Source organism: Python bivittatus, unplaced genomic scaffold (genome assembly GCF_059951505.1).
Source record: "Python bivittatus isolate LINGU-HERP-01145 unplaced genomic scaffold, Pbiv_v1 ctg000700_np1212, whole genome shotgun sequence".
Classification (NCBI taxonomy): domain Eukaryota; kingdom Metazoa; phylum Chordata; class Lepidosauria; order Squamata; family Pythonidae; genus Python; species Python bivittatus.
This window is the reverse complement of record NW_028277098.1, coordinates 74,908,315-74,932,603: the sequence shown is the minus strand read 5'-3', so window position 1 is coordinate 74,932,603 and position 24,289 is coordinate 74,908,315. Positions and strand designations below refer to the sequence as shown.

At 36.7% G+C, this 24,289-nt stretch overlaps 1 protein-coding gene across 2 annotated transcripts in view; it reads right to left on the bottom strand.

The window, feature by feature from the left end:
* Positions 1-24,289, bottom strand: part of TOX2 (TOX high mobility group box family member 2) — a 253,594-nt gene that overhangs the window by 48,244 nt on the left and 181,061 nt on the right. The window contains exon 4 of one of the 2 annotated variants that reach the window (XM_015888360.3): positions 6,089-6,328. The exons of the other annotated variant lie outside the window; for it this stretch is intronic. Coding sequence (XP_015743846.1) covers positions 6,089-6,328 — 240 coding nt within the window. The remainder of the gene's footprint in view (positions 1-6,088; positions 6,329-24,289) is intronic. 2 annotated transcript variants of the gene reach the window in all.

Genomic DNA, 24,289 nt, shown 5'->3' with positions numbered 1-24,289 from the left:
CCACAGTGGCTTTCAGTGGTGTAGAGCACATTACCTTTGGATAATTTAAGCAATATATGCAAAATGTCAGAATCAAAGGAATAAGACAAAGCAGAGCTTTATAAGGTAGATTCTGCAGACAGTGGCTTGGTTTATGCAAAAGTGATGTGGTCTGTCTGCGCCTACTGTGATGTGTGAACCCACCCACAAGGTCGGTTTATGAGCAAATAAGGACACTATAGCTTGTGTCAACAAACCATGGTTAATAAAACCCAACTTAGTGTTACATAGAATTCTGCCAGTGAACTCCACTATATACACAATTAGCCAGTGCCAATTGGCTGTAGCAAAAGAACAGATGAACCAAAGAGAGTTCACCAGCTATGCTGAAAGATCAGGACATTGGTCTGTTTTTCTACTTGATGTTTTTTTTTCTATTCTACCTCATCATGATAATAAAAGCTTTGATTCTGACTAGCTGGAATAGAAACAAATCAAGTTTCTTCCTCTTTCGTCCTCATCCCATTTTTCTTTTTTACTATGTCCTTTAAAGTCTATGGGGATGAATTGTCTTGTTTTACATAAATTGTTCTGGATACCTTTTCACCAGAAGAGTGGGATAAATAGGCTGTATATAAATATATAACTCATAATAATAATAAATCTAAAGATCAAAGGGAATTTATATTATTTCTAGAGAAACAAGTTAGTATTCCTGCAATCTAGGGCAGCTGTCAACTCTTAATGTGCCTTTTTGCAGTTTTTTCCAACTCAAGAGTCCTTGTCAGATTTTTAGTTTTGTTTATATGAAAAAGTTGTGAGAATGAATAAGATTAATTCTACCCTTTTGATGATTTGCTGCACACTGGAAATACTCCTAACTGACATACTTTGAGAGTAAGGAAGATGACCTTGATGGAGATATGCAGGAACTATTACCTAGGCAAAAGGGGCTGAAGCATTTTTAAAGTCCAGAATGAGAAAGCATTCAGAAGCAGCTCAGGCAGATGTCTCTCTAATTCACTGAACTATGAGGAGGAGGAGGAGGAGGAGGAGGAGGAGGAGGAGGAGGAGGAGGAGGCGGCGAAGCACAATCAGATTTGCAAGATTCTGTTATTATAGCCAATCTCAATAAAAGTAGCCTTCCTGCAAAGCTGATTTCCTAGTCTGGTCTACCTAGTGTGGGTGACACATATAATCAGCTTTATATGAAAGCGTTCCAATGTGAGGTTAGGGATTCTGGCCAATTAGGGATCGATCCCATAGTTATTTCCTCAAGGGCCACTGAGTTGGGTTTGACTCCTAGTAATCATGACTCCTAGTAATCACATGGACAAATGCTTGCCATCTTGACCTGACCTGACTCAGTAACAACAGCCCTGTAATTTCTTTGAACCTGTCCATCCACCTTATCTGCTGTCTTCTCTCAACCTTCTCAAATACAGTTGTTCATTCCCCCCTCCTTTCTAAACTATCATCTACTCATACCGCACAGCCAAAGTATGTGTGTTTCTAATTGCTGTTTATTACCTTAAGGAAGCAGTTCAGGCGTGATTGATTCTTCCTGCAGTCCATGGTACAGTGGTACCTCGGTTCACGAACTTAATTCGTTCCGCAACTCTGGTCGCGAACCGAATTGGTCATGAACCAAATCAAATTTTCCCATAAGGTTCAATGTAAATACGGTTAATCCATTCTGACCCCTCTGAATTTGGTCGCGACCCGATTTTTGATCGCGTCCTGAATCAAATTTCCCCATAAGGTTCAATGTAATTACGGTTAATCTGTTCTGAACCATATGTTGTTGTTTTTTTAAACCGCAAAAATATGACACAAAGTACAGTACGAAGAGAGGGAAAGCTAACCTTGCTCGATGTGACTTCTGGCGTGGAGGACAGGAAGGCAGGTTGGGAGGCGGTTATTGCTTGGAGGGAGAGTCCCCCTCCCTACAGGAAGCCACGACCATGTGTCACAGGAGGGAAAATGGCCACGGATCCTGTTCGTAACCTGATCCGGTGTTCACGAACGGAGGCAAAATTTTGCCAACGGAGCTGTTCGTGAACCAAATTGTTCGTGAACAGAAGTGTTCTGAACCAAGGTACCACTGTACTCTTAGTAACCATCTCCAAATCCATAATTCAAACACTATTTCTCAATTACCAATTTTCACAACCATACATTATCATGGAAAAAACTATTACTTACACTATTTGATTTTTTTATTGTCATAGAAATATCCTTATCCTTCATTATCTTGGGTAAGATATGTTACTGCTTTTCTCCCTTGGAATATCCTCTTTACTATTGTAGCATACTGTCTGTCTTTATATATTCTTGAGCCTATACCTACATCATAAATCTCATCCCCATTTGCATTAAAGCAGACTCTATGCTGGATTTGGAGTACTGCTGGCATAAGATTATTTTCAAAGAGAAAAAGCAAAACTAGCAATTCCTGCAGTCCCTTCACCTATTTGCAAATGGAAGGCTAATGTTAGCCACTGAAATCCTTGCTCTGAAGATGCTCAAGCTACAGTATTTGAGTAATATTTATATTTATTTTTTATAATTATATAGAATATATTATAATTATAATTATTAATTTAAATTTATCTCTTTCTAATATCTATATATCTATATCTTCTATAAGTATACACAATAGACCACTCGGAAATAATAAAACAAGAAGAGGTAGAGTAAAAAACAAATAAGTGGTGAATAAATGTGGATTGAATACAAAAGTGAGTGATGTTTCAAAAGGGACACTGAGTTGGTTTGGTTATTTTGAGAAATTGAATAAGAATCAAATTGCAAAGGAAATACACGAAGGAAGAATGAATGGGCCAAGGATCTAGCAGTTTCATCCAACCATGATTTACTTGGACTTTCCTTGGCCCATTCATTCTTCCTTCATGTATTTCCTTTGCAATTTGATTCTTATTCAATTTCTCAATATAACCAAACCAACTCAGTGTCCCTTTTGAAACATCACTCACTTTTGTATTCAATCCACATTTATTCACCACTTATTTGTTTTTTACTCTACCTCTTCTTGTTTTATTATTCTTAAATAACCCATCCTTCCATGTAACAAATCATATAGCCACACCCATATGTTAACATTTCTCCAGTAACACCATCCCCACTTGTAGGTGTACCATTTTTCAATATTTTTACAACACTGTTACCTTCTTTTTATCATTTATGTCCTGCTATTTACTAACATTTGTAGCATTTATTTCAGTTCTGCTCTTTATTCTCACTTAAAATAATATTTAAACTATTCCTGGTCAGATTTCATCCTAAATCATATCATCAATTTTATATTCAAGTCCATCCATTCATTGCTGGAGTCTTCTTCTTTAGCCCTGTTTGCTTGCTTCCCAAACTATTTCTTTTAAAATTTCCATCAAAATCACTTTGCATTTTCTTTGCTTATTTTATTCTTAAATGTTCCTTGCTCTTTTGCTATGTTCTTTGCAACAAACTTTTTTTTTCTATACATGCTATATTGTATCTTTCTCTCATCCTCACTTTTTGCAACAGCAGCTATTGTCTTATATGCATTTTGCCTCATTCGCAGCCTCTTTTACTTCATCAGTCCACCAAGTATCCTTTTTCATACTTCCCATTAGCATAAAAACACACACTTCTGTGACAATTTTTAGCATAATTATTTTCATTCTGTTCCAGGCAGCTTCCAAATTCTCTTTCCTTACGTCCACTTTCCAGTCATTCTATTAGGAAATTAATGTATTTTCCAATACTTTTTAAAGCAGGCCTCAGATTTTCTTTTCCTGCAGTCAATCTACTTTCTTTCACTTCTTTCCTTTTCTTCCCTAACCACTGTTTTACCAAGGCCCATTCTTGACATTATCCAAACAAACAAAAAAACAAAAAAACAACAGCCCTCTTCCACATAGCTTATCACACTTGTTTCTTTAATTAGTCCTTTCAGTGTTTCATCATAAACAATCAAATCAAACATATTTTTAGATTTATATTTTCATTTTTCATGTGTGCATATGAACAGACATATGCTTAAACCATGTATTTTTAAAAAAAAATCTAAGCAAATACACACCAAACAGTCACAATTCTTATTTATTCCTGGATTTCTGAATGGCCCATTATTTTTCTATATTCTTTGCCTCATTCCCAACTACCTATTCATATCACCTAACAAAATAATTTTTCCCCTGAAGCACATTCATCCAGGATGTTGCATAATTTTTCCTAAAACTGATCCCTGCTTCTTCCATTTTCACCATGAACTGGTTGTATAACATACAACCATCACCAACTTATGAATTCCTACTTTCATATACATCCATAACACCAATTCATGTTGTTGGACAGTCTAGCTTTTTCAAATTAAACCTACACCTTTCCTTCTCTTATTCATCTGTTTTACACCACAACATCAGACCAACATCATTCAATCTATTACAATTTTCCCCTTTGTCTTAATTTCTGACACGTAACATAGTTATTTTCTTTCTATTTCATTTCATTATGCTCTTTGCCACTCATCACACTAATATTTCAAGTTGCAATTTTCCACACACTATGATCATTAGATAAGCCCACAGATATTAACCTGCACTGCCCATCATGTTTAATAATATAATGATATCAATAATGATATTGGCACATTTTGGTTAGTATACAACAAACACAATGAAAGCCCACTTTTACTCCAACCACGCTCACACTAGGCATGCTATGATCTTTCACAGAGAGAACATTTCAAGTCAAGATACCACTGTCACATCTCACCAACTAGGAAGTACATACAGCATAAAAATATATATTCAGGACACCACTTCCTACCTAGCTTATTTTCAAAATACTTTAGCAAATAACCAGTTTGGCTCAGACACTGAAGAGAGAGAAGGAGAAGGAAGAGAAGGAGAAGGGGTGGCATAAAACATGGTGAAAAGAGGGATAGCAGAAAGAAAGGAACTGCTTGCCACCAGCCCTCAATTTATTATCCCCAACAGGATGCAGGTCTCAACACATTTGGGCCATGATGATTTTCTGCCTGAGACAGAAAAATGACTGATTGCTTGAGGGAGAAGGAAGATAGCCTCCGTCTCTCATGCTCCCCTTCCTTAGAAGCAGTGGGTCTGCTAGCCATGTTCTCATGGCCAGCCGGCTGTCATCTGGTACGAGCTGCATAAGGAGATTCTCCAATTGATGAAACATGAAATGGCTGCCTCTCCTCCACAGTGAAAAGATTCTTCATCCTTTAAAAAATGCTGTAGCCCCTCTACTAAGACTTGTGTTTTTACAAAAAGGATAGGTAATATGTACATTTATTTAGCAAGACTTCTTTCAGAATCATCCAATATGACAACGCATTTATTCATACAAATTGCTGCTATGTTAACATACAGTCCTTACATCTGCTCAGTACCACCAACATATTCAGCATTTATTTTTCATTAACAAAGCAAAATAATAAAATTCTCCTTGCGAAGCTTAACAAGTCATCTGCTTTACTAACTTATAATTTATTATGTTTTAAAAATCCTTTCTATCTAGGTTTAAGCATAGTGAAAACATTTTCTGTTATTTCATTCTGATGATGATATGGCAAGCTATTCAATTAAAATCCCAGCTGAATATCTGTGCTTTCCTATTTTCGCTCTCCAAATATGAGAATTTTGCTTCTCCAAAAAACATTTTCAACTGGTAGAATTGAATGCATGTGTGCAGTAAACCATACTTTTATTGTCACAATCTTAACCTGGAAGGACAGTACAAAATGATGTACTTAGCATTTTTAGTAAGATAGAAAATATTTAGGAAGAAAAATCTCTTTCAGAATTTGCTGCCTTAATTGTTCTATTCATTATATGCATCAATATAGCACTTCTATGCTTGATATAATTTGTAATCCTGACATCTCTTCCAATTCTTTTGCTAAGAAATGTTCTTTTCAGATGGTCTGGGTTAAAAAAAAGTTTTTCTCTCTCTTGGTGTGTCTCTCCCTCTTGGAAAAGCGAATGTCTTTGATCTAGGTGCTGTTCATTATTTCTGCCATTGTAGGTTGCCTGCCACTGTCAAACTTTATGTCCGTCAAAACAGGCATGGCTGCACGTACCTTATAATGTGATTCTGTCTCCTCTTCCTGAGTAGAACTGGAGGGAGATGGTGTAGCAGATTTGCTTCCAGGGGGTGATGGGGAACCATGGGTAACACCGCTCCTCATACCCATCTGAGAAATCAGTTGTGACTGGCTGAGGGCACTCATGTGACCGGTTAACATCCCTGGTCGATTGATCAGGGGAACTTGATGGTTGGACTCATAGGACGTAGCGTCTGAGTGGACCATCTCCTGGATCTGAGTTAGGAGAATATTACTTTTTAATTAAATTGTATTTATTATCTTATCAAAATTATATGATGATGCAGGCTAAGCATGGTTATTACCAGGGTATCAATCACCCTTGGGAAAAAACTTAAGTTCCATGCTGGGAAAAATTTACCCCTAATTTGTTATGGAACTGTTTTCATCATATGAAACACTTTTATGTTGGCTTTATTTTTAGTTTGCAGAACATTCAGCAATGTATTTTTAGATAAAATTGTACTATATTTTTAATATTAATATATTGCTGAGGATTTTCTCATATGCTAATACTCCCCTACAGGTAATCCTGGGCAAACTAAGGCATCCCTTGGATTCAAATGCCATATGCCTTACAGCAGAGCTGTTATAATGGGCTAACACTATAATCCTGTGCTAATCTGACATTAACCAGCAGTATCAGCACTTGTTTTGAATTGGGTCACACAATATTCTGAGTTCCAGATATCAGAGTTTGGAAGTAGGGAAGGGGGAGGCATGACTGCAAAATGCAGTGGACTTACCAGTTGTGCTTTTCTTTTCAAAACAGGTACATACAGATTTTTTTTGCTTATTTGACTGCATTTTCAATGAGATAGCCCCATTTTCATGATCAACAATGAAAGTCATAACATGTTATCATATGATGGAAACGACAATGCAGAGATCAATTCTTGAATAATTAGCCAAATATGAAGAGATGGAAAACTACAAATCTGGGTCCAAGGAATCTAAAATATTTTATAGTAATCAGTTATAAAAGATGACACAGTAGAACAAAGATTTTTTTTCAGTTCAGTGTTCCTAAAATAATGTTGCTAAAATTTGAAAAATAATAGTTTTTCATACGTGAAGCTAGCTGTAAACCTGCAAACAAAAAATGAGCAGAGGCTAGAAAGAGCAGATAGAAGAAAATAAAAGATTCTGTTTACAGAACAGGATTTCTTATACAATGCTCAATTAAAATATTTATTTAAAGTATTATTTAAAATGAAGATAAAATCCCCTAATGTCAGTTCAAAAAAAAAGTCGAACAGCTTCACACACGTTTACTAGCGAAGTGAAGCATTCAAATCTGCATCAAAGAATTTTTTTTTTAATGTTCTTTTCCAAATTTGGAATGTTGAGCTCACATGGAAAAAATATCAATTGATGCAAATACAACTGCAATATTTAATATTTAAACAGGAACACATTTGCTTTCATGGAATGCCGGTGACAGAACACCACCAAGCTCACTAGTTTTCAAATTGCTGGAGGTCAAAAGGCTTGAAGTTAACACTTTTTAAAAAAAAATATTCTCACTGGTAGAGTTTGTATCAGGAGAAAAATAAAGTTACTTCTACTATTGTGCTTCAGGCAGTCTGAAGCTGGCTGGTTTGGGAATGTGTCTGCTCTATATTCAGAGTACAGTGGTACCTCGGGTTACGAATGCCTCTGTTAACGAACTTTTCGGGTTACGACCAGCTCTGGCTGCAAAAATTTACCTCAGTTTGCGAACTCCCCCTCGGGTTACGAACCGGATCCGCGGCCATTTTCCCTCCTGTGACACGGTCCGCGGGCATTTTTCCGCCCCTGACACATGGTCCGCGGGCATTTTTCCGCCCCTGACACGTGGTCCGCGGCCATTTTCCGCCCCTGACACGTGGTCCGCGGCCATTTTTCCGCCCGACACATGGTCCGCGGCCATTTTTCCGCCCCTGACATGTGGTCCGCGGCCATTTTTCCGCCTCTGACATGTGGTCCACGGCCATTTTCTGCCCCTGACACGTGGTCGTAGGGAGGGGGATTCTCCCTGCAAGCAGTAGCCGCCTCCCTGTCCTCCACGCCAGAACGGATTAACGGTAATTACATTGAACCTTATGGGGAAATTTCCTTCGGGTTGCGACCAATTCAGGGTGCGACCAGAGTCACGGAACGAATTAAGTTCGTAAACCGAGGTACCACTGTACTGTATTTCTAGTTTTTCATGCAATCTGCTTAAAATGACTGAAGCTATCCATTGTCAAAGACTGGAAACTGGACTTACTATAAAGATAGTCTCCCTGGATTTTTGTAGTAAATTCTGCTGTCCTAATCTAATCTCTCCACATGCATTCAATTCCTGGTGATTATCTCCTCCTTCATTATATCTCCTTACTGCCATGTAAGCAATTTATCACTTTCTTATAACTCAGTATTCTCCATCCCAGCTCCCTCTAGGTGTATTGGGACTGTAATTCCCAGAATTCCAGCTGAGCATGGAAAAAAGTTTGGAATTTTGGTAATAGCAGTACCAGAATATCTGAAGGGTGGCCATGCTGGAAAAGATTACTTTATCTTTCCTTCATTCTAACAATCATTGTTTTCCCTTTGCTTTTTTAAAAAAAACTCTCAAACTACTTTTGCTTCTCCACTTACCAACCATTTCCCTTTTCTACTTTAACATGATGGTTTTTGTTGCTGTTTATAGTTTTTGATCTCAAGGTTCTCTCTGGGACCTCTGAAATATGACATCAGTCTTCTTGGTTCAGAGTGTTCTCAAATCATTGAAAGCTGACTCATTGCCAAGTTCAAAAATCTTGTCCTTGTTCTCCTTGATCATTCTGTTTTGACTGAAATGGTTGACAAATCTTTTATTTGACTACCTTCTTTCCCAGGCTTCTATGATTTTGTTTTAGCAGGTTTTCTTCCTGTTAATTTAACTCCCTCATTTACAATTTCTACAGAGGAAACTTCTTTTTCTGCTTTTCCTTTTTCTGTTGGAAGGTCACCTAGTAATCTTCTCTAAATGCATTGTTCTTGGATATGTTCACCAAATCCCATGGCTTTCATTATTAAAATATTAAAAGACACTGATAAAACACTAAGGGCAGAGTATATTTGGAGAAGAGTACTAAAGTTACGGATTCTAGCAATTTTCTCCAGAACATTTGCTTCTGTCCAGTCTTTCTTTCCATTACCTGCCTGGTATTTCTCATATTTGATCATTACTGAAAAATGCAATATGTCCACAACCAAATTTATCAGCTTTCTTCACAAATCCCCATCTCCACTGGTGAGCAGTATTGCCATCCACCCATTTCAATCTTCATGGATACTTAGCTATACCTATGACATTCTCCCTATTTTGCTCTGCCACTTTGCACTTTTATTTTTACTTAGCCTTTATTATTTCCCTCTACTTACTGCAACCCATTGCTCTCTGGACTTTTAAGGTCACATCCTGACTATCTTCCTACGCAAAATCATTGAGCATATGATGCTTCTCCTTAACTTGTTTTCCAGATCCAGCATAAATTTACCTCTGAAGTCCACCAAGAATTCTGATAATTTTCTGCTCTTATATATCCCTAATTATGTCTTTAGTATCTTAACACTCTCTTGAGTGTTTTGTCATTGTTGTTGTTCCTAACCCTTATGTATGGAGCTGTCATCCAAAAAACCTTCAGTTCTGTTTGTTTCCTCAAATCTCACTTTTTCTTAAAATCCTTGGTATTACTCCTAAGACCTCTGAGTGTGTGCTGAAAATGTTTTCATTCACTATTGCACTTCATGCCCATGGCAATGTAATCAAAGTAATTATGTGTGCATTATTACTATCAGGTTTCTTTTTCCATGATATTTTACTATGCTTATCATTATGCTTTACTGTTCTTTATAACAAACTTACTTTGGCTTCCTCTAAACTTTCTAATGCTCTAATAACTGAAACAGAATTGGAAAACCAAAGGAAAATATTTAATTTTACTCTTTTGAGATAGGAACCTAAAACTTATTTGTATCGTAAACTTTTTACAAGGCTGCTCTTCATCCATATCTGTATCTTTATATCCACTTTATGGGTTAAATTTACTTATGCAGCATTATTCTAGCTATGGATAGAGTCTTCACATTCAGAGACAATTTACTCTTAAAAGCCAGATATAAGGGATAAACTAAGATCCTTTCCATAGGCAAGGTTTAGGACTTGGGTACATCTCAGGAAGCTGAGCCAGTTAACTAATGGTTCAATTCCTATCCAAAGGAACCATTACAAAGACAGTTTTGCAGAGATTTCTCTAAAACTCTATTACAGGTGGTGTCCAGCCTCATCCTGCCTTCCTGCTCCTTTAATCAAGATGCTGTGGCACCTTGCCACCCATTCTTCCCAGTTGATCCCAAGGCCGACTGTTATTTTTTGCATCTGTTTTTCCGCATGGTAAAAAGCAAATGTGTCAAAGGAAGAACAAGGGCAGGGCATTATCTAGGAGTCATTCTCTTACTGGCCAATGAAAATATCACTTCTGGCTGGAACATAAAAGAAAAGGCACTAATACAGTAGTGTAAAATGGCTGCTGAGGTTTTGAGAGGTGACTCCAGTGTGGCTTTGTAGAAGGGCCCAAATATTCAAATTGTCACCATCTTATGTTTTTTTCATTGGGGCCATCCAGTCATCTACTCTCAGTGCTGGGTTAGTAGAATATCAGACCTAAATCGGATAACAATTCTTTTTCTTATACTTTATATAAGGAACACCCTTCTGCCTGAGATTTAGCACCCCTAGCCATCCTAAAAGTCTTGAAGACATAGCTTTTCCCACAAGCATTGCAGTAGTGTATGGCTGGAGCCCAGTAAAGCTGTTTGCTGAATGTGAGGGGTGTGTTACTTTTGGGGGGTGCCAGGAATTTTTATGCTGGTTTTTATATTAAGCTGCCCAGGGTTACGCTACATAAGATGGGTAGCTATATAAATCTTTTAAATAAATAAATAACTTCCTACAAAATGTGGCATTCCCAGTCTTGTGGATAACCAATGGCTGCAACACTGTGGACTAGAAGAGATATTGAAAGATCCAGCAAAAAGTGAGGGATCTTTGGGCAAGTTTAAACAAAATAGCAGATTGAAAGGAGTCATAGGTAACTTCCTCCTCTGGAACAATACAAAACTATGTACCAGTTTTAACTAAAGTTAATGCAAATCTGTAATAGTATATTGGGTAAACAGAAAGAGTGAGTTATTTCTGAGATATCCAAAGAACAAAATGTGGCCCCCAACAAGGCCTGCAAGGCTCTAATGTTAGTTTTCCTTCATAGGACACAAAGTCCTCAGGAGTAGTGACTTGTCACTTTCATTCTGCCTATAACTGTTAACGTTAAAAAAGGAAAAAAAGGCTTGTTAATAAAAAGGCCAGAGCACTGAGATACTGTACAACTGCTCCTTCACTTGTTTTGGAAGTAAAATTAATCCAGATACTTAGGTACTATCAATTGAGACACAGCAGAAAGCAGCAGGAGAGAAATCAAACACTGTCTTAAGCTTTTTCCATCCCCTCCCTTCCCACTTTTTATATTAATCTGATTAATGTTAACATGAGTTTAAAGACTCAGGGCTTTATTTATTAACAATTTTCATTTCCAATAAGCCCACTGAGGTGCAATCTCTCATTAGCAGGGGACTCCTGCCAACTCCATTAGCAGCTCATAAAGTAAGAAGTGTAGGGAAGAGCTGGAAGGGCTCTGTAGGCTTCAGCAGAAATAAATCCAAATGCAGAAGCAGATTTACTGCTACAGGTCAGGAATCAAGAGCTTTTCTACAACATTAGACAGCATGTAGGGCTCAGATATTCAAAAGACACTGGGGGGCAGCTTAAGAGTCAGGAGCTGGGATGTTTTTGTAAGAGCTGGTCTTATTAGTCCTGTTAAATAAATAAGAGAATTCAATTTACTTTTTAACATGTGTCACATGTCCTCCAAGGAGCCGAAGGTAGTATTCTGTAGCTGAACGGCAGGCAGGCTTGTTTTACAAGGCTTGTTTACATGAATCTGTTCACATGACTTAATGATGGCAACATGAGCTGATGACTTTAATGTGTGAATGAACAACTGCAGAGAACTTTAATGCCAACTCACATTACCTAAAAAAAACAATGCTTGTTGCTAAACTAGTTTCTAGAGAATCAGAGAATTATACATACTTATATGAATCAGATTGTACATGCCAAATTCCACACAATCAGCTGTTTGTATACAGAGCCTCTTATGCAGCCCTGGCAAGAAAGATCAGGATACAAAGGAAATTTTCTGGATTACTTGCAGGGATAAGCATTTGTTTCTGATTTAATAAGTTTAGCAGAAATTGCTTAAGGTCTTTTAACAGGAGCTTCTTCTCCTTCTCCTCCTTGTTTTTCACCCATATCCAGCCTTCTTATAACTTGTTCCTGAGTATTAATGGATATTATTTGGTTGCTTTTGCGTACCTCTTCTGGTTTCATGCTAAGATTTCTTGTAATGCGGTAATTCAGATACAGATTTCTATTTTTATATATAGTTATATATTCTATTTTTATATGTAGTTATCCCAATTCATAAAGTGGTTCAGAAAATTACCTTCCCTCAAAGCTACAATTTTGCTTTGGTTCTGTCTTTATGTAGACACCCTGTACTTGGCTGCTGATAATGGAGTTTTAAGTTTCTAGTCTTAAAAAAGAGGAAGGGGACAGAATGTACATTTGAAAAAGGACAAATTCAAAAGTTTCAAAGAAATACAAGAGATGTTGCTATTGGTTTATATGTCCATCTAGATGCTTGGCAATATTCTCAAAGGTCAGCAAAGCCAAAGCTTCCTTTGCAGAAGACATGCTGATTGTTTCTTTTTTCTCTCTTGGTTTAAAATGTTTTATACCACTCTACAAGAAGCAAAAGGAAAATTACCATATCTGCTTTTCTGGCATCCAATGGAATCCTTAAAAAAAGAGAAACTAATATTACACAGTCTACTTTCTCTGGTAAGGAAGGTTATTTTAGTGGGCTAGCACACCTTGTTTTTATACTAGGTGGAACTATAAATTTCTCAGAGCTCTTCGGACTGCCTCTGCTTCATAAATATGTTAAATGTTAAAGATGATTGGCCAGCTAGTAAGGAAAATAATGCATTCTCCTAATTTTACATTCATATTTCATAATTGTTAAAACATATAATAATGTAAGTTATTGAGTTTTAAACAAATCTAAAAGATCATTTCCATCTACAGTTACATTAGTCTCTTGGGCAAATACTATATTAAGATTTTTAAAAATTCTTATTATGGAGCCAGTAGACCACAACACCTCCAATTATCCATTAAATATGTAATAATATTTTTTTCTTTAAAGTGCATATTATTTATGCAGCAGAGCAGAACTAGTCCAGGAATGTAATTATGGATTTGAGACCTGTGCAGAAAATTTATTATGAAAATTTGAAGAAATGAGTATGAAGTCCATCTAGCCCCCATTAATATCAGTAAAAAGATTCCATCTAACCACATGGGACTTGGTTTGGGCTCCCAATATTCTTTATCCAAAATATTAACTAGGCATTGTTACCACTCCACCTTTTTATTATACTTTAGCATCAGATTACGATTAAGCTACCACCAACACGCGCTACAGATGACAAAGTATAGTTAATTAAGCGGACACTGCATACGCACACGTACACACACTCATGTGTTTACAAGATAAATCAGCATTAAAATGGTAAGGGCTCTTTCTTCTAAACCAGTGGTTCTCAAATATTTTGGTCTCAGGACCCCTTTACATTCTTAAGAATGATTGAGGACCCCAAAGAGCTTTGGTTTATGTGGGTATATCTATTGATATTTATTGTATTAGAAATTAAAACTGAGAAATTTTAAAATATTTTTTATTTGACTTCGTGGACCCCATGAAAAGGTCTCAGGAACCCTATGAAAAGGTTTTGGGGACTCCGGGGTCCCCAGACCACACTTGGAGAACCACTGTTCTAGATAGATCCAAATGAACTCTCTGTATCAAGGAAGCTGAAAGCAATGAAATGAATGGTAATGCTGGTTGTAGCTTTTATCGTTGCTGCTTAACTAACAGATATATCCAGTTAAACACAGCAGTCACGACCTTCTGTGGACCCTATTCTCCACAGAGGAGGAAGATGGGTCTGATGAGCCCACTAAATCCTGTGCATCAGATTAGCCAGGCCCAGCACAGGACTCAGGCCAGAATTAGCCTTCTCTAGCCAGGGGCACTCTGCCCAGGACTTTCACCAGTACAGTAACTTGGTCTATTTGAATAGTGCTACTGCTGGGCCCAATGAGGAGAGGCTCCAAAGTACTTACTCAGTGACAAAGGAGAATAAAGATATACTTGGAAGCACATAATAATCCATATGGCCTTGCAGCCAGAACAAGGTCCATGAAGTACCAGCTGAGAAAGGATGAGCCTCCAGTATAAAAGTTCTATATTTGGGAGCAGCTCATTACTGGAAGCAATAATCTCTCATTCATGAGGCTTGTTAATAGTGTGCTTTGAGTATTGACTGGCCTCTATGCTGTATTACTGCCTGGACCCTGACTTTTGCTTTTATCTTCTGAAACTTCAAACAGAAATTGGACTGCTTTGGCTTTGACTTCTGGACTGATGTACCAACTACTCCTCAATGTGCATGGAGTGGGGTCTTTTGGAGTCACACAACAAGGCTTTTGCATCTTCCTAACCTCCACCCAAGACAATGCCCTAGAGTCATATCTTAAATCAGCATATTATAAGAGATTCCAGTGACAAGCATCCTTTCAAGGATTTTTTAAAATGTATTTCCCACCACTGGAATTTATGTGAAAAATCTTCCAACTATCAAAACTAAAGATGTTACAGTAGTTTGGAATAGCAGGAAATTTAAACCAAAAGAACCATAATATTACCAGAGCATCTCAGAATGATTTATTTCCTAAGCTTGTGCAGAAGTAACCCAACAACATAAAAGATGACACAGATTTTCTAAGGCAATCACTAATGTCTCCTCAACACAGTCCCTCTCTCTGAAGAAACCATCCTGATCTGTCAAGCTTGATCAACCATTTTATATTTCCGCTTCCTTAGTAAACCAAGAGCTACAGCCAACTCAAATCAGCAACTCACAGGAGCAAAAACCTCAGTGTTAACAAATTAGGAAGAAATTCTGCTATATGCCTCCTGGGATTGTAGCACAGTATATACAAAGACTTCCCTTGAAAAGCTATTTTAATTGCTATCAGAAGAAGGGGAAATATTTCAAAACAATTTCGAAGTGAAGATTCTCCATAATAGAGTAGGCTTGTGTTTAATCAGTTTATCTTAAACAGAAATGTACCACCATAATGAAATTCCTTATTTTACATAGGACAGAAAAGATATATACATACACACAGTTCTAGCTACCATTAAATCTGTTCCTGTTTCTAAGAAACTGTCATAGTACATGTAGAATACATTGGAGAGGGGGCAATTTCTGGTGGAATTTGAGATGTCTTGTTCAGAGTAATAGCTGTCTCACACAGGTGCCCAGCTGCTATTGTAAAATCAGTAAGCATTTAATTGAAACAAATGACTATAATAATAGTACATTATCCCTGCAGGCTCATAGCCATAACCATTTTAATTATTGAGTTAAGAGTCAAACTAATTTATTCTTTAAAGTAACAGCCACCTTTTTGGTTCAACCACTCATCCTGTTATGAATATGAGTGAAGCAGTAGGGAAGGACCTAAAGAGGGAGCAATTTATTTCTGTAGGGATGCATTTATCACACAGTAGAAGCTTCTTACTGTTATAGCTTTCAATCATTGGTTCAGACACAAGCCCAACTAGACCACAGTACTGAAATGCAATGTGGTACTCTCAAATCAAAGTCTGTTCCCTGCATGGCACTGAATGCTGAGCAAGAGGCAAGACAGCTAATAATAAATTCCTGCTTTAATTAATGTAGTGGTTATCACAATTTGATTTTCCCTCACAATCTTCTCATAGGATGTCTCTATGTAACATTTTAATTATGAAATCATACAGCTTTCCCCAGATGATATTGCCTACTGCTCATAAACCTGTGTTTGCTTTTTAAAATTTCTATTCACAGAACATTTGCTCAGGAGGGAAGAAATAATGGAAGATCATATTTTGGTTAGGAGCTCTGGAATCTCCAGCAGAGACCTTTTCTACTTAATGTCTATAATTTTCTACAATGAAGTGCTGTATGGCATCCCAACCTAGACAATTAAGTATAATCTCACTCATAAACAAGGTGATGCTACTTTATGTTAGACATTTACCTTATTTAAATTACTGACCATTAAGACACTGAACATTTTAATAGTCAGACTCCTTGCCACTTTCCTTATCTCCTTCATTCCCACATTTGACACAAGTCTCTTATTGAGGAGGAGGAGGAGGAGGAGGAGGAGGAGGAGGAGGAGGAGGAGGAGCAACACTTGTACAGAAATCTGAGTGGAGTGTTTCAACCAGCTATGATCCAGTATTATGGCATATTATTATTGGGGAAAGAGTCACCCAAACACAATTAACACTTCATTATAAAGATGAATCTCCACAGCCTCCATGTTAAGAAAAGCTGTCAGAAACAGAATTAAAATGATGTTTAACAAATGGGGAATGTGTTTAATATATCAGGTTTCACCCATGTTCTGCAGCCACAAAGTTAAAAAGTAGATTGCAGTTTGCTTTCACTGTGGATATTTATAAGTGGGAATACTCTTCAGGATTTTGTTGCCCAAATTCTGAACAGAATCTAATTATTTCCCAGTATCTGATGTGGGAGATTATAAATCTGTTTTCTCTTTTTGTTCTATTAATACTTGGTTTTCTTTAAAAATCCAACAAAACAAAAGTCACTAAGGAATCTTAAAATTTCCCAGCCTGATGTGTTGGGTTACAACTATCAGAAATCTCAGCCAAAGATCATGTTGACTTTCTGTGAGATACAATCCAACTCATTTGGAAGGTGCTAAATTGAGGGAAGGACTAGGAGGCCAGGCACAGCAATAAATCGCTTCTTTCCCGAAACTCAATCCAGCATTCAGAAACAAAGTAAAAGCACAAATGTGACACTGATGGGTAAGTTGCTTTATTGCAAACAAGACAGCGGTCACATATGTGTGTATGTGTATGTGTGTACATATATGTGTGTGTGCACACATACAGTCTGCCTACTGCAGAACACAGAAATAACTTTCCCTTTGTTTGATGTGTATATACATCAAAAAGTAGATTGCAGTTTGCTTTCACTGTGGATATTTATAAGTGGGAATACTCTTCAGGATTTTGTTGCCCAAATTCTGAACAGAATCTAATTATTTCCCAGTATCTGATGTGGGAGATTATAAATCTGTTTTCTCTTTTTGTTCTATTAATACTTGGTTTTCTTTAAAAATCCAACAAAACAAAAGTCACTAAGGAATCTTAGTGACACATACATACAGAGAGAGAGAGAGAGCGGAGTCCTTGGAGTCACACACACACACACACACACACACACACCACACACACACACACACCAGGCCCAGAATTTAAATCTTAAACCTCCTCCTCATGCTTTTTAGGGTTAATGGATTTGGGGCTGTTCATTGAGATTTGAAAGTACCAGCTTTTACCAGTTTTCACAATAGTTCTGTCTGGTCTGAGCACATATTAGTTCCTATCTTACCAGATGGGAGTCCTTAGAGGTGAAGACTTACCTAGGAATAACTTGCATTGAACTAATTTTATTTTATTTTAGCAATTTATCTCAGATATTAAATTATCAGACTCATATATCACAGTAGGCCACCATTAAGCCTGCTTTGTTGAATAACTCACAAATGGATCAGTTCACACAATACTCTAAGCCATAAAGCACTGCTTACAAAAGATTGTGCTTGGGTTCACACAAAATAGTCAAAGCCAAATAAACCGGACTTTACCTTCCTGCAATGTGTGAGTCTAACCAACATGATTTACTTTTCATTAGACCTGTACAGGATGGTCTACTGACTTCTTAGTGCAACTTTATGGGTTTGGATGGCTGGTAGAGAGAGGGAAAAATACAAGAAATCTACTTGCATCAAATCAAATGAAATTCCGTCATTAGTTCTTTTGAACTTTTACCTTCTTTTCTACCAAGTGCTAACCATCTAGGTCAGAGACTGTTTCCATTTGTTCTTTCTGCTGAATCATTAATTGTGATATTGTAACATTATTTTATCATGTGTTTTGTCATTGTTATAATAATATTCTGAACTATTGCCTTTCTTTCTTCTGAACAACACTGAGTTGTTTATAAAAGATCAAAGCCTTAACTAAGGTTCAAAGTTTGTGTCTTGATTCTTGTGGATAATCTCTTTTTTGTTCTGTTATTCTCCGTGAAGCAAAGCATGAAGACAATAGAAGACTGAACACACATGACATAATTTTGTAATAATTTAGCAGAAGATTCAATGGGCTTTAGAGAAAATCTTTTTCTCAAATGATATGTTATTCAGGAATGACATTTGACTTGCCCATTGCCTTTTGATTTTATCCCTGTTCTATTTAACAATCTTTTTCTGATATTCTTTCCCCTCTGTGCTACACAGCAGTGTGACTATGCTCATAGCACATATCTAGAATGCAAAAATGCTTCCCCACATTTTATTGGGCTTTCTTTCAACAGCCCTTTTTCCTTGTTTCATGCCTCTTACGGCTTTGCTAGTTATTTTAGATATTGTGTTCCCATAAACTAAAATGCCACAAGTAATGGCAGATCTCTATATTTCATTGCAGGGAATATAAAATATAATGATTTTAGAACAGAAGAGGAAAAACTAGAAAACCACCTAGCGCTCCCCCCCCCCCCCGAAATCAGCATCTAGGAAAAAGCTCTGCAAATTAGTTTTAAAAGCCTGAATTCTAACCACAAAACTTGATCTAGTATTTCAAATGCAATTAAATACAACTCATCATTGACTAAACCATACAGCAAAAATGTAAATAAATATTAAAACACATGCATGTATGTGTGTGTATACACAGAGAAAGAGAGAGAGATATAGACACAAGGGGGGGTCGGGGGGAGAGATTTTTCTGGTATTTTAACAGAGCAAACTATACTGCAATTGGCAATTCTCTCCTGAGGACTGAATGTTTTTCAGCACTGGATCTTCCTAATGTGATTATTAATGTGCCTGGGATAAGGCCCCATGGTTTCTCTACTCCTCTGCACTTAGAGGTGGAAGAATTGGTAGGATATGATATGGCCAAACATATCATTCTTGTATTTGAAGGATTCAGTTTTGCTCTTTTGCTTTATAGCTGAAATGCCAAGCTAGTCTGTACAAAGATTTTCCTGAAGAAACTCATCTCAAAGAAGAGGCAGAAAGGACCCTATGGTATTTGGCCTATCATAAATTTCATACAAGGTACCTGATCAGATGCAACTTTGCTACTAGAATTCTCCTTGAGTGAAAGAGGGACAGAGACATATTATTAGAGATAGTACAAGACTATCTTCAATAATACTGGGAAGAGTTTAAAACATTACCTTAATTTGTTGGATGAAAAAAAAAAAACCTGACTTCATTTTGAGTAGGACAACCATCTGTCAAAAAAGGAGGAAATGGATTGCTAAAAAAGAGGGCAAAAGAAGAGACAGGTCATTATCAACTATAAGACTGTAATAAAATGATGTGTGTGCTTATTCAGTCTACTGGCCATTTGCTAGTTATTTGAATGGAGCTTCAAGGCCCTATTCTCTTACAATCCTTTTTAAACTGGACTTGGAAAAACCATCAAAGAGCAGATTGCCCTCTGTAAAGCAGGGGAGATCAAGAGCCTTTTGAGTGGATCCCAACTTGAAATAGTTCCCTACCCTGCTCTGTCATTTCATTTCTCTGTCCTAACTGGACTAACCACCCTCCCCCAACTTTACTCAGCTAAAAGGAGGCTTAGTTTGGGAGTGGGGGATTTTCCAGCAGGAAAGATCTTGTAGATCCTTCCTTATCAGGGAAAAAAAAAAGATTCCTGTAGAACACATGGAACTTAAAATTTATAATCTTTCCTTGTTAAAAGAAAAAAAAAAGTTCCACCAATGCAAAAAAATTCATTTCTTATTTCTTCTCTCTGGATTCATGGTTTTTGCTGCTCAGCAACAGCAGCCCATAGCAAGGAAGACTTCGCTCAGCTTTGTCTGGTGCAGCTGTTGTGACTGTTTTTGGAGCAAAGGATTATATCTTATTATCTTCAAACTGGATTATTGCAACTCAGTATACTTTGGATTGTCTTTCAAGATAACTTGGAACTTTAGCTAGTACAGGAGCAGCAGTATGAATGCTGACAGGTGAGAGCTGTTTCAGCAGAATTACACCAGTATTTCAGTCACTGTGTTGGCTGCCTATTTGTTCCTGGGTCTAATTCAGTGCTGGTTATGACCTGTAAAGCCCTCTACGACTTCGGTTTAGGTTACCTTCAGGCAGGGCTGTCTCTAGACGTTTTGGCGCCCTAGGCAGTCATATTCTGCCATCCCCTATGGTTTGGCTCATCTTCTGATTTTGTTAGGAGTTTCAAAAAGATGCCCTCTTGTTTCTTTTTTTTTTCTTTGGATTTTTGAGCTTTACACTTATGATTTTCAGCCCCAGACAATTTATTTTCTTTTCTCGGACATTTTCAGCCTATTTACACAGTAAGTAATTTTAATTACATCAGCACCCATTGTTGTCATATGGCAACAATTCTGTGGAATCATATTTAACCCCTGAGTGGGTACACTGGCTCATGGAGCATGCTGTTACTGCTTTTTGACTTTTTATTGTGTTCTTTGGAAGTCTTTTCAATTTTGGCATCCCCTAAAATCTGGCACTCCTAGGTCGGTCCCTACTTGGTCTTAGCTAAGAGCAGGCTCTGCCTTCAAGACTGTCTGCTCTGAGTAGAATCTGCCCATCTCTGCACTCGGGTCAGTAATGAATTATTTCAGTTGCTCCCTTTGGGAAGTTAGAAGGATGGGAGTCAAGAAGCAGACCTTTTCCACGGCTGTCTTGGTCTTGTGGAATAGCTTGCTATCTAAGGTTCAGATGATTTCCTCCTTCCCAGCCTTTAGAAAAGGGACAAAGACTATACTTTTCCATTGGGTCTTTAGGATGTAAACGTTTTATTGGCCTTCTTCTAATTCTAGTTATTTTAATTAATGTTGTTGTTGCTGTCATTTTTAGAAAATAGTAACCCATCTAGAGTTTGTTGACTGGCAGAGCAGAAATGTTGTAGTAAACAAATAAATACATTTGTATAATTTCTAAACCACTTTTCATTGATAAAACAATACCAAAAGAGATTTACAGTTTGGAACAGCTCACCCAAGATAATAATTAATTTGTCCAAGAATAGTGGAATGCAGTATTCTTCTTTTTTTTGAAAATGCTGACCTGTGCTTAAGTGGTTTAAAATGTAAGAGAGAAATGAACAGCTAAGAAGCCTGAATCAACCACTTGCCCAAATTTCCTCCTGTCCCCCATGGCAATCTCCCTCAACACTTCACTACAATTCCAGCTGGTTTTCTCCCCAGTAGGTTGCTAGAAAACCTAGCCAGTAGAAACAATGCCTCATTTTCTTTATCACTGAGACTTTGAGGAGAAAAGAAAAAATGCAAGGTAATTGCATTTTAAAAATACATTCCTTGCTAGTGTCTTTGCTTGGCTCAGTGAAAACCTATAGTTATGTAATCAGCCACAACAGTTTTGGCTTCACCCTAGAGATTATAAAAAGTACAGAGGTTTTCATGCACTTTGAGATGCTTTCTTCCTGAGGTTCAACTTTAAATAGTGGAGAAGGAAAGAAAAAAAGAAATAGAGCTGCTTCTCTAAAAGCAGGGTGATTGGAGAGTTTCAGTTCTCCCCAGGACACAACACTAAAAACTGTGATTTTTTTTTCTGGCTGAACTGGGCCAGCAAAACACCCTGTAAACAATTGTACAACCTTCTGAACAATAGTGAGAAGAATCACTGGGAAGGAGGAAAATGTTAGCTAAATCCTCCCTCCTATTTTGCCTTAGCATAGACAGTACCTCTTTTAATGATCTTAAAAGCAAAAGAAAGCAAGAAATGTCTCATGGTACATCTAATTTGTTATCATTAGGGCTGCAAATGCATAATGCATGTGATGATGTTAGGTCATTGTCAGCCAATCATACAGGTGTCTCATCTGTGTTTCTGAACTTAAATAATTCATTCCATGTTCATAGAGCTGATCTCCCAAGAATTAAATACCAGACAGTCCAATATTTTACCACATTGTCTTTTTTAAAAATTTTACTGTTAGATTATTATTATGTTGTAAATCTTAATACATTATGATACTGCGATACAATGATATTTCTATCAATACAATGATTCAACGATTCAACGATTCAGTACAACGATTCAATGATACAACAAAGCATTTCTTCGATCAATGATATTTAGATAGACCATTGAAGATAAAAAGAAGAAATATTCTATTAATATTAATTACAATTTAGGATGTCAGTGTTAATGAGCGTAAGATTATTTGGCATTTTCATGCAAAATTGAATAAAATATAAACAAACACTGCATATTGCGGCAAAATATTTGTTGTGCAATAAAGGTTTCAATCTGAAGCTAATTACTTAGTGTTAAGGTCTCCATTGTATTGTTACTTACTGTTTTTTAGACATGCTAATAAAGAAAAAAGGAAGATACACAGAGCAAATTTGACAAGAATTAAATATCAAAAAAACGAAAAGAAAAGACTATTGTGTTTCTAACTTCCCCCTTTTTGTGTATCTGTTAATTTACCATGTTTATAAACATTTAGGCTCTCTTAGAAGCCAGACTGTAAGTGATTACATTTGCCATGCTGCATGATGTATTATATGTATGGGAACCATTCTTGCTTAAATTTGATTAAGATCCAATTAATTTTGCCATTGCTGCATCTTCTCCAAGTTTAAGTCCCCAATCAGATATTGTCAGGATTATATCTTTCTTCCAGTATTAGGCAAAATTTATTCTTGCTGCTAAGAGCATGTATCTCATTAATCTGTGATGTTTCTTGTTGATTTTACCCCCCTGAAATTATGCCTAGTAAGAAAAGTTGTGGTTTTGTTTCAAATTTAAGTTCCAAAATTTTATGCACTGCACTATGTATATCTTCCCAGTACTTTTGAGCCCACCACATGTAATAAAACATTCCTTTTGTTTTGTGGCATTTCCAAAATTTATTACTGTATTTATTTGTTTCTTTTATCAAATTTGTATGGCCACCCATCTCACACAAGGTGACTCTGTGTAGCATACAATAAAACCAAACATTAAAATCGAATATAAAAACCAATTAGAACAAATAATCAAATAAGTATGATTTGTCTATCTTAGATATTGTTGATGTAGTTGTATACCATCTATAAAACATTATGGCTTGGTTTTATTGAGATTTGAGACACGATGAACAAGTTAAAGAGTGTATGATAAAATGGGCTAAAAATTTTGGCTAATGTACAGTTGGAACAATGGGAAAACATGGCAGAAAGGATTAAAATTTACACTGTGTTAAAATCTAAAAGTGAACTTTTACAAAATGATGTATTGTTGGTATTTGTCACCAGAAAAATTATCTAAAATGTATAAAGGTACGTCAAATGTATGTTGGAAATGTGAACAACATGAAGGGACATTTCATCATCTTCGGTGGACTTGTAAAAATGCAAAATAAAATCTGGAATGAGATACATATTTATAGACAGAAGATTCTAAAGATTAACATACAATCAAAATCAGAGACTTTTCTTTTAGGCTTGATGGACAAACAGTTGGAAAAAACTTATGGAACTTTTATATGCTCAGAGGTGTAAGGACAAGACACTACCTATGGTGGAAGAATGGATGTCAAAGTTGATGGAGTTAGCTGAGATGGCGAAACTGATGACTTTGATTCGAGATAAGACATTATGTAATTTTAATATTACTTGGAAACCTTTTTTGGACTTTTTGTGAGATTCGAAAAAAAATGAATTTTTGTTGTATGTACTGTATTTGATGATGAGAAATAATATGGATTAATAGAATCCATAGAATGGAAGTTATATTTTAATCTTAGAGTAAGAGTTGGATGTATATTGTTACTTATATCTGTTGTGAGGAAGGTCAGAAGTCAATTATTTTTTGTCTTTCTGATTCTTTTCTTCTCTTCT